This window comes from Anser anser, assembly GCF_964211835.1.
Source record: "Anser anser genome assembly, chromosome: 4".
Classification (NCBI taxonomy): domain Eukaryota; kingdom Metazoa; phylum Chordata; class Aves; order Anseriformes; family Anatidae; genus Anser; species Anser anser.
Genome location: NC_139724.1, coordinates 48,640,602 through 48,654,107, shown reverse-complemented (window position 1 = coordinate 48,654,107; position 13,506 = coordinate 48,640,602). Strand labels below are relative to the sequence as shown.

The 13,506-nt window shown below is 42.5% G+C and overlaps 1 protein-coding gene across 10 annotated transcripts in view; it reads right to left on the bottom strand.

Moving 5' to 3' along the window:
• Nucleotides 1–13,506, bottom strand: part of RASSF6 (Ras association domain family member 6) — a 133,500-nt gene that overhangs the window by 5,228 nt on the left and 114,766 nt on the right. For all 10 annotated transcript variants that reach the window (XM_083836080.1, XM_083836082.1, XM_083836081.1 and 7 more), the window contains 4 exons: nt 9,090–9,179; nt 3,177–3,255; nt 2,178–2,329; nt 96–187 (listed from right to left, as the gene is read on the bottom strand). In XM_083836080.1, coding sequence (XP_083692206.1) covers nt 96–187; nt 2,178–2,329; nt 3,177–3,255; nt 9,090–9,160 — 394 coding nt within the window. In that variant the 5' untranslated portion in view covers nt 9,161–9,179. The remainder of the gene's footprint in view (nt 1–95; nt 188–2,177; nt 2,330–3,176; nt 3,256–9,089; nt 9,180–13,506) is intronic.

Here is a 13,506-nt window from a genome sequence, read left to right as displayed (position 1 = left end):
ACGGAGAAGCATTTCCCTTTACTAAGAGGGAAGACCTAGTATATCAACTTATTATTGCAAAATTTCTTAGTGAATATTAGAGCACAGACACTAACTTTTCTCAGGGTTCAGCTTTTCTTCATTAGATTTCATTGTCTCCCCGCTAATATGATGTAGATCATCAAATTCTCCCCAGCGTGTCATTCCGCTAAAACACAAAACATATATTTACAGTTAATTATTCCTCATTAACTCAGTGAATTCAATTTATCTTGTAGCCAGGCTTCATGTAATACATTCCTATCCCTGTTCAAAACCTAACAGGACACGATTGCAGTCTTCAATGTGGAATACAGAGCAAGTAATTTCAGTTCATGTCCTAATAAATTAGTGCTCGTAAAATGTGGCATGACTAGGGATCCCAAACATAACACAACCCCATTTAGAGCCTGATGAATGTTGAGCATGATGTCCTTTAAAACAGGTAAAGAATTACTGCAAATAATGCACAGCAATGCCGTGGATTGATCACAGGTAGGAAAACATGCAGGCATACAGAAAAAACACTGTAATTTAAATAGTCACAGGACATGTAATTTCTGTTACACAGACAGCGACAGGAAAGATTATAGTAGCATACACCGCCCTCTTGAGCTTTCCAAACCATTTGTGTAGGCGGAGCAGGGAATTCAACCCAGCTCCTGAGATGAATGCCTATTTTAAAGCCAACTTTATGCATAACATTAATTGCATAATTCATTGAATAAAGTCTCTAGCCAGTTACTGCTCTGACCAAGAATAAACCAATTTGTAGGAAAACAGTAAAAAAAAGAAATGATTTCCTATATACAGTCACAACAATATTCATCTAACTCCAATGAGCATGCCAAACAACTATTTCAGCTTTGTTCCATGTGTTTAGAAAGTTCATTTAAGACCAAACAGTCAAGCTGTTCTGCATACCTTAAAGCATGTCAGGGCAGTTTCACATTTGTGTGATCATGAATTAATATTTACCTTAAGATTCACATCTGCTACCAGTCATATATTTTTGAAGGAATAAAAGGCAAAGAGAAATTGAACTGCCACACTAGACCATATCACACAGGCCACATGCACTGACCATCAGCAGAGCTACTGAAGGTCAACCAAGAGAACCAGATCTGCCTCAGACTCAAGTTCCTTGCTGGTTACTTCTTGTTAGGTTAGCCATTAATTTCAACAGCAAGAGATAGGGAGAAGACTGTCCCTGGTTTTATCAAGGCTACACAGCTGCAACAACGGGAGAATTAAATGCACAATTCAAACATGTACCACATGCAAACTACGATGACAAATAACTAAGAAAAGGAGCTCTTAAATACAGAATTTATCAGGGATTCAATCATGGTAAACATTGGCTCAGCCTCCATATTGCAGATTGCTCAGCTTTAGTTTGTCAGTTGTAATTCCAAATTCACCAATCAAAACTCCGGAAATAGTCTTAAAAACAGAAAAAAAAAATATTCTAAGCACCTAAGCCAATTATAAAGATCTGGGCAGTCTAGCAGGACTCAGACCAACACAGAATACTCTGATATAAAAATCTCATAGGCAGCTGCCTGAAGGCACAACTCATCTGTGTATATTTCTAATGTGTTTTAACATCAGATTTTACACGGAGTAAGTATTTTGTTTCCTGAATTTAACTTAGCCATGAGAAGCAATGAAGACAGACTTGAAGTATCTGGTAAGATACCCTAGGACAGACAACCACTTGGCACTAACCTTCCAGCTTTTTGCTTCATGCCGTAGAATGTGTACCAACAGGAGATCTTTCAGGGGCTGCATAAGTTATTGGGTGTACATATGTATATATGCATACTTTTTTTTTTTTAATGATTTCCGATGTACATAATTTTCCCAGTACTTTCACGGGAATTATCAGTATAGACAAGAGAAGCCTCCTCCTTGACTATTCTTAAGCTAGAAGCCAGACAAAGATACGTCAAAGATGCTAGAAAGATGAATCTTTCTGCCCAACAGAAGCTGGTGAAAGGCCTGATCAGTTACACCTGACACTGATTATTGCTGTGCAATCGACCACCACAGCCTTTAGGGAATTTGGGAAACGAAATCAGCTACAGCCATTGAAGCTACCTAAATGAGGTGTCTGGAAATGTCAGCCTGTCTCCTTCTTATGGAATTTAATACATTACCTTCTACCAGGGAACAAACCCACATTCTCTGTTGACTTTAAGGTTACAAAAGAGGGTATCTGCTTCTCATCATGAATTTTTAATCGGATAGGATGTCGGAGTCCCCAAAATATTGACAAGATTCCTTCAATAAATGGTACGCTTCCTTCTCGCTGGGAAAAAAAAAAGAAAAGGAAGAAAAATTAATGCTGCTCAATAATCAAGGTGGAGAAGCAGGTTCCCCTCAAAGAAACAGGAATATACTGAAATCACTGAGGCTTGCACAGTCCTGGAACAGGTGGTGGAATCGCTCTCCTTAGCGATTTCCAAAACTCGGCTAAAGCCACAGCTGACCTGGTCTTGTGTCAGCATTATTTCAAATTTGAACAGGAGGCTGGACTACATGACCCCTCCAGAGGCCCTTCCCTACCAACGTTTCCATAATTTCATGCAATTAGACACCAAATCTTATTTGTTCTGCCTTGGATGACTAGCTCTTCTGGAACCAGGATGCCAAGAAGCGGTAAAGGGGAAAAACAAGCACTGGCAAGGAAGGAAGGCAAAGTTAATGAAGTCATCCTCACTAACACACGGCACTGCATCAGTCCAAAACGTGTTACCAGAGCCCGTTCTTGGCGACATCAAATTTGGTCACTAGGCCTTTGTCCCAGCAGAAAGAGCTGGGAAAGACAGCTGAAAACCGCCAATTTTCAGACCATTTCTACCCACAATTACTCTCTGTCCTTTCAGTCCTGATATAGGTAAAACAACAGAAACACAGCTTGTGAAGCTAAAGAACATTCAGACTGCTAAACCAGGGACTCTGGTATCAGAGGCATGACTCAGGCCCTCATCAGTCCTTCAGCCATATGGGCTCTTCTGGTCTCCACATAAGGGGCGTTCCTGGTCTGTGGTTACAAGCACGTTCTCTGTACTAAAGGTTCACATTCAAGGAGACCCATTAGTGCTTTTTCTGCTATTACTTTATGCTCTTTGTGTTACATTTGCACAGATTCTTACCTGATTAAGTGACAGTTGCAGATTTTCTTGATCAGAATAGTAAGAGTTATAGGTCTTCAGGAGAGAACTGAGCTGCTCTCTAGAATAAAAGATCCCAAATAAAAAAATCATTTTTAAACATGTATATTGCTGTAAAATCCAGGGCTTAGGTGTGAGAATAACACCCTGTATCTGTGTTACCCACTGAATCTGTAAAGGTCTGTTAATAATGCACCATTTTCCACAAGTAAAATTCCATCAGAAGACTGGCTTGCCTATAAGTTACTTCTTTAAAGACCTGATACACGGAGGAAATGAGTTAGACTTAAGTGACATTAATAACGCTGCCGTAGAATAACTTGTACTTTGGACTTCTGTTAGAGCTGCGAGGGGAAAGCAAACAGGAACAGCACTCCCATACACAAGAGTTGCAGAAGATTTCATTTAGGTTACAATTCGTTTCCTCCATGAGATAGTTTTCAGTGTTTTTTTGTTGTTGTTGTTTCTACACTTCTTCTGACTTCAGCATGTCTACAGTGTGCCTAGACAAAACACTTCAGTTTCCTTCCATGTGCAACATTACAGCTTTGTGTTAAATCTTTGCTCAGAAGAGAAAGGATGGATATGAAGAGAACATCTGCCAACAAGCAAGAATTAATAACAAGCCCATCATCTCAGATTTCAAACAGAAATCCACACTGCAATTAAAAAAAAAAAAAAGCAGCATAACCTTCCGCTGTGAAAAAACTGCACAGAAGGCAATGTGAGGCCCACTGGTGTTAGTGAGCCTTGAAGTTTAATATTAAGAAAAACCTTTGCAGAAAATGCCCGTCTCCATCCTTGATAACTTCACAATGCTGCAGAAGAGGGATTCAGAAAACTTCTCAAATTTGATAGCTTTTCAAAGCAACGAAATTAGAACTGCTGAACATCCGAATTTCTAGGCCTAAGCCACCTCCTGCTCCCTTTTGGGACTTGGTCTGGAAAGAAATAACTCCAGCTACTGGATTTTAAGTATGTGCTTTCTAAAGTACAGGGCAGGGGCGATGCCAGCTCTACGCTGACATCTGTTGCAAAAGCTGCTCCCACCTGTGCTGACAGCAGCCACGCAGCAGACAACCCACATCACTGACGCTGCTGCCCATAGGGCCTTGCAAGCAGGGAAGAAGCAATAAATGCCACACTGCACAAACATAGCACGGGGTGCAATTGGTTGGGCACTAGCACTCTGGAAAAGCACCTTCTGGTCACTGGTAAGCACCAGTAGGTCTCAAGGGCACAATGCCATGCTGCTGGGTAAAAAGTAACCACCGCACAGCAGGTGCTCATGGGAACGCCCTCATCAGAGCAAATTTGCTTGAATTACAGCTCAAGGTTGAGTTTGGTTAAGGTACTCTGCTTTTTAGCACAGCTTTTGAAGAAGGATACACACCACATTGACAACAGTCCAAAGGAGAACAGGTGGAGTGATAAGTGGTATGAGCCAATATCATCAAGAAATAAGCACTCTTCCCCACACCAATTCCAATTAAAGATTATTTAGACTATAATTCAAGGACGTAATTTCCACCAGCATGGGTAATTAAGCATGGGAAACAATTGCATGGCAAGGTACAAATTCTGCCTCACTGATAATCTTTAAGAACTAAATGAGATCACTAACAATCAAGATAGTTTAAAGGACTGTCTTTCAGTCATAAGTGAAGACACCAAGTTTATTTCCATGTTTTTTTTTAGTATGAAATATTATGACAGCCCAACCATCAGCAAAACAAACGGCATCTGAAAGCTCATCTCACAGTGAAGTCCCACAGAGACTTAGAGAAATTATTCAAGACCCACGTACTGACAGAAGTGCTGTTACAACTCCTACACCAATTTTGAGTGTAAGAACTGACTTACAGTGGTGTCACTGAAACATATGGAAACACTGGAACAATGCATAGTAGAAATTGCATTTTAAGTATTGTGACAGTCACAGAGTTCACCAAGAAAATCAAACAAAGGAACCTTCCAGGTGCAGGACTACACTGACAGAGACCTTATGCAAAGCATTAAACACCTGCTTGTGTGAGAAATACATTTAAGGAGGGAATTAACAATACGGCCTTGGGGAATAGGAAACACTGGCACAAAGAGTTTCAGGAGAATTTTTAATGTTTGTTTTCCTGTATCGGTCACAGCACACCCACGTCCCAGAATACACAGGGACGTTATCAATGGTGACAACAGCGCCCCTATCAGAGATGACAAGCCTAAGAGTGATCTCTCCTAGGAGTGTGCCCAGCCTCTCAGTCATCGCAAGGCAGTTAGGAAGGCCATTTTCAGGGATCAAATGAGTATTAGTTCATAGCATCTCTATGATCAGATTGTGACATCAATAAATGCAATAAAAGACAGCATTGCTCAGGGTATTGCACCTAAGAATGTAAGAAATCCAATAAATTAGTACAAGAAAATAGAAGAATAATGGATTATACAAAGAAATACATGCAGGTAGAAACTGGTGCATATGATTTTAAGTGACAACAATTAGACAACAAAAGCATCTTCTCCTGCAACTCCATCATACAGTCTGACTACAAGGGCATACATCACCCTCTTCTGTGGCTTGTGACACCTGCCCTCTTCTTCCGTCTTCAGCCTCTGCTGTCCACAGTCTCCCTGAGAGCTCAAAGCATCTGCCTCGTGTCTCAGTCACCTCTCACCATTTGTGTGTCCAAAGCATCCGGCCAAGAGTGTCTCTGAACAGCACGACGTGGAGCTCTATTGCAGTGCCCACACGGGGCACAGACCTGTAGCACCTGCCTCTCACTTCAGTGGATGGGGCAGTGCTCACACAGATAAACTCCTGACACTGAAGCAGAGCGCTGGTGGTGGGACCAATGTATGCCACTGGGGAGCATGGCCCTCCCCAGCCAGACTGCTGAATCACAGCACGGTTTGGGCTGGAAGGGACCTTAGATCATCCAATTCCACCCCCTGCCATGGGCAGGGACACCTCCCATTAGGCCAGGCTGCTAACACACCACAGAGCAAGCTGGGAGGAGCAGGGGAAATGGTTAATGTGTGTGTGTTTGGAATGGGGCAGCAAGCATGTGAGTACCTTTCCCTGTTACAGCTTATCTCCTGCTTGCTCCACTTAATAAATTGAACTTGGCTGTGCCCTGCTGCTTGGTGATCCTTTTCCATCCCTGTGAGAGGGAGGGAAAGGGAAAAGAGAAACAGGGCGTTTATTCAGCAGGTCATATGAGGGCAAGGTCTGCACCACTGAACTCAGCAAGGTTAACTGCATTCCCTTCTGAGACTGGATGTAAATTATTTACTTCATTAACTTACTACAACTTCCAAAATATATTTTGAAGTGGCTTTATCAACCCTGTTGGCCCCTAAAGCAGCATTTTCAGCATCTTCAAGTCACTTCAGTTTTAAATCCTATAAATACCGGTGGTGGAAGACCTTCTTTCCATTGTGTTGGAACAACTCATTCCTCGTTCTGTGAGCCGTGGGGGATTATATTCATGTCATCCCCCTGAAATGGAAAGTTGCCACACACTTCGATATGAATCAGGTACAAGCAAAATTCTCCTCACACTGGCTAGAGGTAAGCAAGATTAAGCACATCTTGGCCTCATACACAGGCAGAATCCAGATGCAACGCAAGACGAAGGTCCAAGTATGAGATCCATATTTTTGATTGACAGATGTTGTGATAGATCTGCTGATCCTGCTTTCAAGATGCTGAAAACTTAAATCTTTTTATACTTCACAGCCTAATATCTTGGGCAATCATTTCTCTGACAGCTGTTATTTAGCAAGCTTTTTCCAAGTGGAAAGTTGTATAAGTCAGTTCCCTGAGGACAGATGAGGGAATAGCTAAGGGCTTGAGTCTACCTCTGAGGCCCATCTCTTAGGCCATGTCAGCTGCAAAGGCAATTAAAGTTCCAGGCTAAAAGCAGAGTGATGTGGCAAGGGTAATCTGTGGGACAGGCTCTGTTCAACCTTTAGCAGAGTGAGCTCTGAGATTTTTTGTTTCTTGCCTGCCTATTAACTTCCACAGAGGTTTGCATAAACAAATCTTCCGGGTTTCACTCTTGCATTAGTGCAACAGACGGTGACAAACCAGGCAAGCCATTAGAAAAGCCCCGAGGGAGAGATTTGACAGTAACCCACACAGACCTCTTTGTCCTTGTGTAACGGAGAGACAAGGATATTTTCTTCTTTTAGCCCCAGAAAGAATTAACACACCTACCAGTCTGCTAGTTCCACAGTGAGTCTCAGTGTAGCCCATCTTCACTAAGCAGGCCCCAGGACTGCCCTAATGGAGGCAGATGCCCATCTCCTCAGAGTTACACTGCCAGAAAAATCAGTGGCTCCCTTGTGTTGCAATACTGCTCCTCAGAGCATGCCTTCGTGACAATAGCCAAACACAGCGATTAATGAAGCCAAAGCCAAGTAACTGGAAAAACTACTTACTGCCAAACTCCCAAAAGGTGGCATTTACTGCAGCCTCACCAGTTTCTTCAGTAATGAAGGCAGGATACAAGGGAGCAGTAAGGTCAAGCGCCCTTGTGGTAAACCACAAGAGAAAGCATCACGTGTTCACTCCAAACACTAATCCAGGACAGTTCACTTGTGTCCTCCTCTCACCTGAGACCTATGCATTTACCCCTGGATATTTATAGCAGTTGTGCTCAGACACATGATGTTTTAGCCAGCCAAGCCTTGGTCTCCCTTTTGATCCGGCCATTCTGCAATCCTCAAACAGCAGGCTTGCCACATCAGCACGATTTGCATGGTACAGCTAGAAGAGGAGTTGCATGACAGCCAGTTCAAGGTGGAGAAGGACAAGAGTCTGCAAATTGCGGTGGAAAGGAGTTTGAAGTTTGAGCGCACACAGAATACCTAGAGATATGAAGACACTGCTTCATCTGGAACACGTCCAAATGCTTTTGTATACCAAGCATATGAATATTAACACAGCATAATTACCTCTGACATGAAACCACCATGTGCCAAGCAGCAGCAGCATAAAGGGAACAAGCATTTAGGAGAAACAGGCTGCACTTACTGCCTGCATGCTTTGGGCAGAGCTCTGATGACCTTCTTTAAAAAGGGAGAAATCAACAGCACTTCACATAACCCGTATAAGAGTATCAAATTTCAGATAAAAATATTTAGTGCAGTTAGAGAAATTCTACCACAGGCCCCATCCCTGGGTGCATTTAATTATCTTCTCCCATGCTCCCACAGTAATGTCAAGAGGGATAGAAATGATGTGAGAAAACTGCCATTTATTCCAGCTCCTGTGCTCTGGACAACAGGGGAAAAAGCCATTCCGTAACAAGGTGATGGAACCATACACCGGGAGGCTCAGGGTATATTGGAACATTAGGAAAAATTCCTAACAGACAGATTTAACTGCGGAAAAGTATCCCATGAAATACAGTTCGTGTACAGTTCCAAGCCTTTTCTAAATAGCTTCAAGAACTTCTGCTCACCACAGAACAGAATTGGCAGCCTGATACATCTTTCTCTGCAAAGAAACCTTGCCATCGGGGGCTCGAAACCAAGCCCCATGCTTCGAACTAGTAGAACTCATGTTAAACACTGGAATCCACGTTCCATTTCAATAAATTTCCAAGACAGGAAGGTCGTCTTCCCTAATTTGAAATTTTATTTCGGTACCTTTGAAAGTGCTGTTCTACCTAATAAACAGTCCACAGACCAAAAGGTTTAGTGCTCTGTTTTTTGGAATCAGTATAAAAGGCCACTTTGTTCTATAGACACTTCACAGGAAGCAAGGTGCAGGCATTGCTGCTGGAGCTGCCCATAGGCTCAGCTCTCTACAGAATCCTGTTAATGAATTAATATAGAGTAACTTGAGTAGAGCAAAGTCATTACTTTATTACTTTTTTTTTTTTAATAATTTACCTGGTTATAAACTTCTCCTCATTGATGGCAATAGAAGGTAGATGCTGTGCTTTCATAGTCACTTTCTTCATTTATTCAGAGGAGATGAAGCTAAATAAAAGGAAAAAAAAATTACATCCACTAATGTCACTAAGAAAGACTGAATGGTAAACACAACAACGAAGCCTTAGCTTGCAAAGCAAAACATACCCAGACTATCAAGCTATGGGCTTAAATACACATATTTCAGCTGCTTTGTATTTATCCTTAATATCCAAATATTTCCCACTCATAGTAAAAAAGCTATAAGCCATTCCCACCAAGCATATCGCAGTGGTTTAAATCCCAATTACTACATACGCCCTGACTTTTTCCAGGAGTTTTAAGATTACTCTCGAACTCCACCACAATGATTCAATACTCAGTAGACTGAAACTCATTTATTGCTTAGGATTCATTTGTTAATTTTGGATAGAGCATTGCCCAGGGTCACCAAAAAAAAAGTGACTCAGCAAACTACCCTTAACCAGGTTTGTAGGACTAGGCAAGAGAAGAAGTGTTGCTCACTGGCAGCATCCTGCAGCACACAAAGAAGCCAGCTGCAATATTAAAGCAAGAACAAGGCTATAATTAAAGTGATGTAGCAATACAATTTACAGATCTCCGCACAGCGATTTCAGCATATTGTGTAGGCAAAAAGCCAGGCTCATGAGACTCCAACAGTACATTCTTGAATACGCCTAATTATGGAGTCTTGGCTGCTTTCATCCACCCTCAGGTATTAGAAGAAAAGGCAGACAGAGCAAAGGAACCAAAGAGACTCAGAGACTCAAGATTGACAACTGATACTGCACTGAAAAAATCAGCCCTAGAAGTGGCAAACAGGGAAAAGTGAATCACATCACAAGCAGTAGAATCCCCAAGGACTGCGCTGCAAGTCAATTACTCCACTTTTATTTCTCTCTTACTCCGGCGCTGTGACAGAGGAATTTGTCCAGCAGCACTTGATGTCCATTCGCGCTTATGTCAGGAGACGGGCTTAAGTCTGGTGTCAGACTGCACAGGTTAGCCCAGTAAAAGCCATCTGAAAATCCGTTCATTGTCAACAGTACCAATGACAAGTAGCATCCAGGAAATCCATTTAGAAAGGAAATTAAAGCTTAAGAAGATCACAGCTAGCTGAAAAAGGGAATAATTTATGTAAAAATGATTCTACACCAGTGCGCTGCTTTTTTGAAGTTACATGTCAAAGTTGCCATGGTCAAAGATGCATGACTTCTGAAAAAAATGTGGACAAATGAGATGTTCTGCATAAAAATACATTGTCTTCCACCTACAAAACATATAGAAGAGTGCTGTCAGAAGCTATTTCAAAACCCCTAAAATCCAAGTGCACTACTGAAATGAGCCTTACACGAGCAGATGTGGGTTCAAACAATGCTCGAGCAAAGGCTCATTGAAAACAGTGCGACGGTTCCCATAAACCCACTGCGCTTTGGGTAACATCCACGTAAAGGTGAAATTCATCTGACTACCGAGTGGGCCCAAGGACTTTTGTCCAGAGATGAGTTTGTATATACAGAAAAGATTGCTGCACCCCAGACTAATAATGTTGTTTCTTGGCCTCTCAAGTGAGTGCAGTAACCACTGGCCACACCTTGAAATCTGCTTTTACACGATTTACTAATACCTCTAGCTGAATCAACTGCCCATGCCAACCTCATTTCAAAACGGTTTTAAAAGATGCAGAGGAGTTTGTGTACATTGGCACCTGAATAACTGGATATAGGCTCGAGCGTCCTGCCATCTGTCAGGAAGCAACTTGTGAAGAAGAGCAGGTAGCCAGGTGGCTAGTGGCCAGAGCAGTGACTCCAGCGAGCTCCACTGCTCAGAGCTGCATACTCCTCTGTAGAAATTTGACCATAAAATGATTCATATGAAGGAAAAAGCTTATCTCTATGGACTGAGAGGAATGATCTTTACACAAAAAGGAGATTATTGCTGAACTACCTATTCTGCTCAGTAGTGCCAGGTTCTTAACTAAATTTGCCTTAGGAATCATTGAGCATACCTTAAGCCTGCTGGTTGCCACTGAAGCACTGACACTGAAACCAAAGTGGATTTGGTGATGGCAATGGCCCCTCACCAACGCCTCCCCCTTTTCCTTCCCTCACTGGACAATTGCTGTGGACAAAACCAGGCCTCTTCCCAATAGCAGGTGCAGAAGCCCAGCAAACACTCGTTCCACCTTCCTCACTCTTCTGACCACTGCTGCTCATCAGGATGGTCCAACACATTTCTACCCGCACACCCTAGAGCTAACACGCTTCCCCCCCACGTGCCCTTCCCACCAGCGTGTTTTGTTGAATGACGCGAAGTTGAATGACGCGGAGACTCCAAACCAGGAGCTCACCCCTGGTGCTGGCTCCTTGGCAGCAGCAGGATTGAAGGGACAGCCCTGCCCAAAAAGCCAGGGGGCTTCCCTGGCAGCTGAATGAATTCATGCATTGCCCTCGGAGTTACCTGTGACACGCTCCTGTCACAGAGAAGGAGTTCCCCAAGGGATCAGCATGTGTCCGCGAGCTATGTTTATTCACTTGGTGTTTTATGCAAGGTATTAACACCATTTAAGCAAATAAATGTCATTAAAACATCCTACGGCCCTGATTTGTAATTATCCCGGAAACCTGTGGCTTGAGAGCGTGCAGCGACTTCCCCAGCACAGTACATGGCTCTGCAGCTGACAGCATATTTACACTTGCACTTCCTAAATCCACAGGGCTGTCGCATTTTCTGTCACCGCCTGGTATTTTGTTGTTTTTCTTACATGTCACTTCCCTGCAGCTATTTGAGGAAGCAAACTGAAGAGATGAGGGGGATTTTTTTCCCATTGTTCCCTTCAATATGAAATAATCAAAAATTGCTGATTTTCCAGCCCTTCCAGCAGTGTAGGACCATGGCCATCTATCCAACCATATCTCCTGACTTGCTTCATATCAAACAGGTCTCCACATTATGTTAAATTGGACTAGAACCACAAGATCCCCTCAGATAGGCAAGGTCTTGTTGTCAGACCCTGTCTGGGCCAACCTCATAGCCTGAGACTTAACTAAGAAGAAATTCCACATGTGGAGGAAGAATGAAACCTAAAATACGACTGGAAGGAAATGAAAGAAACAGAGGGAAAACAGGAGTGAGAGGTGAGGAAGATGCAAAATGAGACATCAAAGATTGCCACTATCAGAGAAATCTAGGTAAATAAGGAAAATCAGACTGCTACACAATCCCAAAGCTGTGAGAGGATCAACAGCCACACCAGGGTACACGACAAATCTAACAAACGTATGGGATTTTCCTTTAGTATAAGATTTGTCTCACTTGAAATGTTTCTTCCCAAGAAAAAGTCCAACTGTTAGTGGAAGGTAAGATGACAGGTCTTGTTTCGTGTTATTAAATGCAGTGATTCTAAAGTCTTTTGCTTCAGGGGACAGCACAGGGACAGGACAGTGGTTCAGTGACAAAGCAAACGTAACAGCAAGCATCCATGCAGATTTTTACACAAGGATAAAAGGAGATGGCTGCAGCAGGAGGGCTGGTAGGAGAGGGCCACCCAACTCCCAGAGTTAAGCCAAGGAGGAGCAGCAAAGCAGCATTTGAATTTGTATGTAACAGCCTACGGAAGAGGCTGGATGCTTCTGCCTGGATGTGCTTTTTGGCACATCTATATATTAAGATGGGGACTGCAGAGCCATCAGTGTGCTATACAGTGCTCCTGCCAGTGTTAAGAAAAAGTAAACCCACAAAAACATCTGAAGATTTCTACGTCTTTTGACCCTGTGCTTCCCAAAGCCATTCCAAGAATACAGGATATCAGGACGGTGTGAGCACTATCACTTTCTCATATAGAAACCACAAGGCTCAGCTTTCTATTTACTTAGCTATCAGCCAAATATACATATAGCATTTTGTATGGCACAAGCTTTGCACTGCAGGCATGATGGCACATACAAATACCTAAGTCACCTTCTACACTCAGTGGTGCCTGTTACTTAGCATATTTTTGAACCATTATTTCTAAAAAAATATGAGTTTAGGGCTTATTCATGTACGTAACACATTCAGTGTCAGCAGAATAAGGTCTTTACCTAGCCACAACTCTAATTCTACGAGCCTTTATGCTTTTGAGTTGTTTTTTTCCTGAAATTACATGGCTTTACCCCAAAGCAAAGGTCTAATCAAAAATAACTTATTCCCAACACTTGCATTTTTCCCAGCTGAAGTTTTTTTTAATATTCCAGACTTCTTTACACTTCAATTAAAAAAATGTACTGTTACAGCACAGAACCCTGCACTACTCGAACACACAAAACAGTGCAACCCCTCTGCTCAGGCACGCTCAAAACTGGCTTGGATTACCGAAACCCAAAGTCAGTTGTTG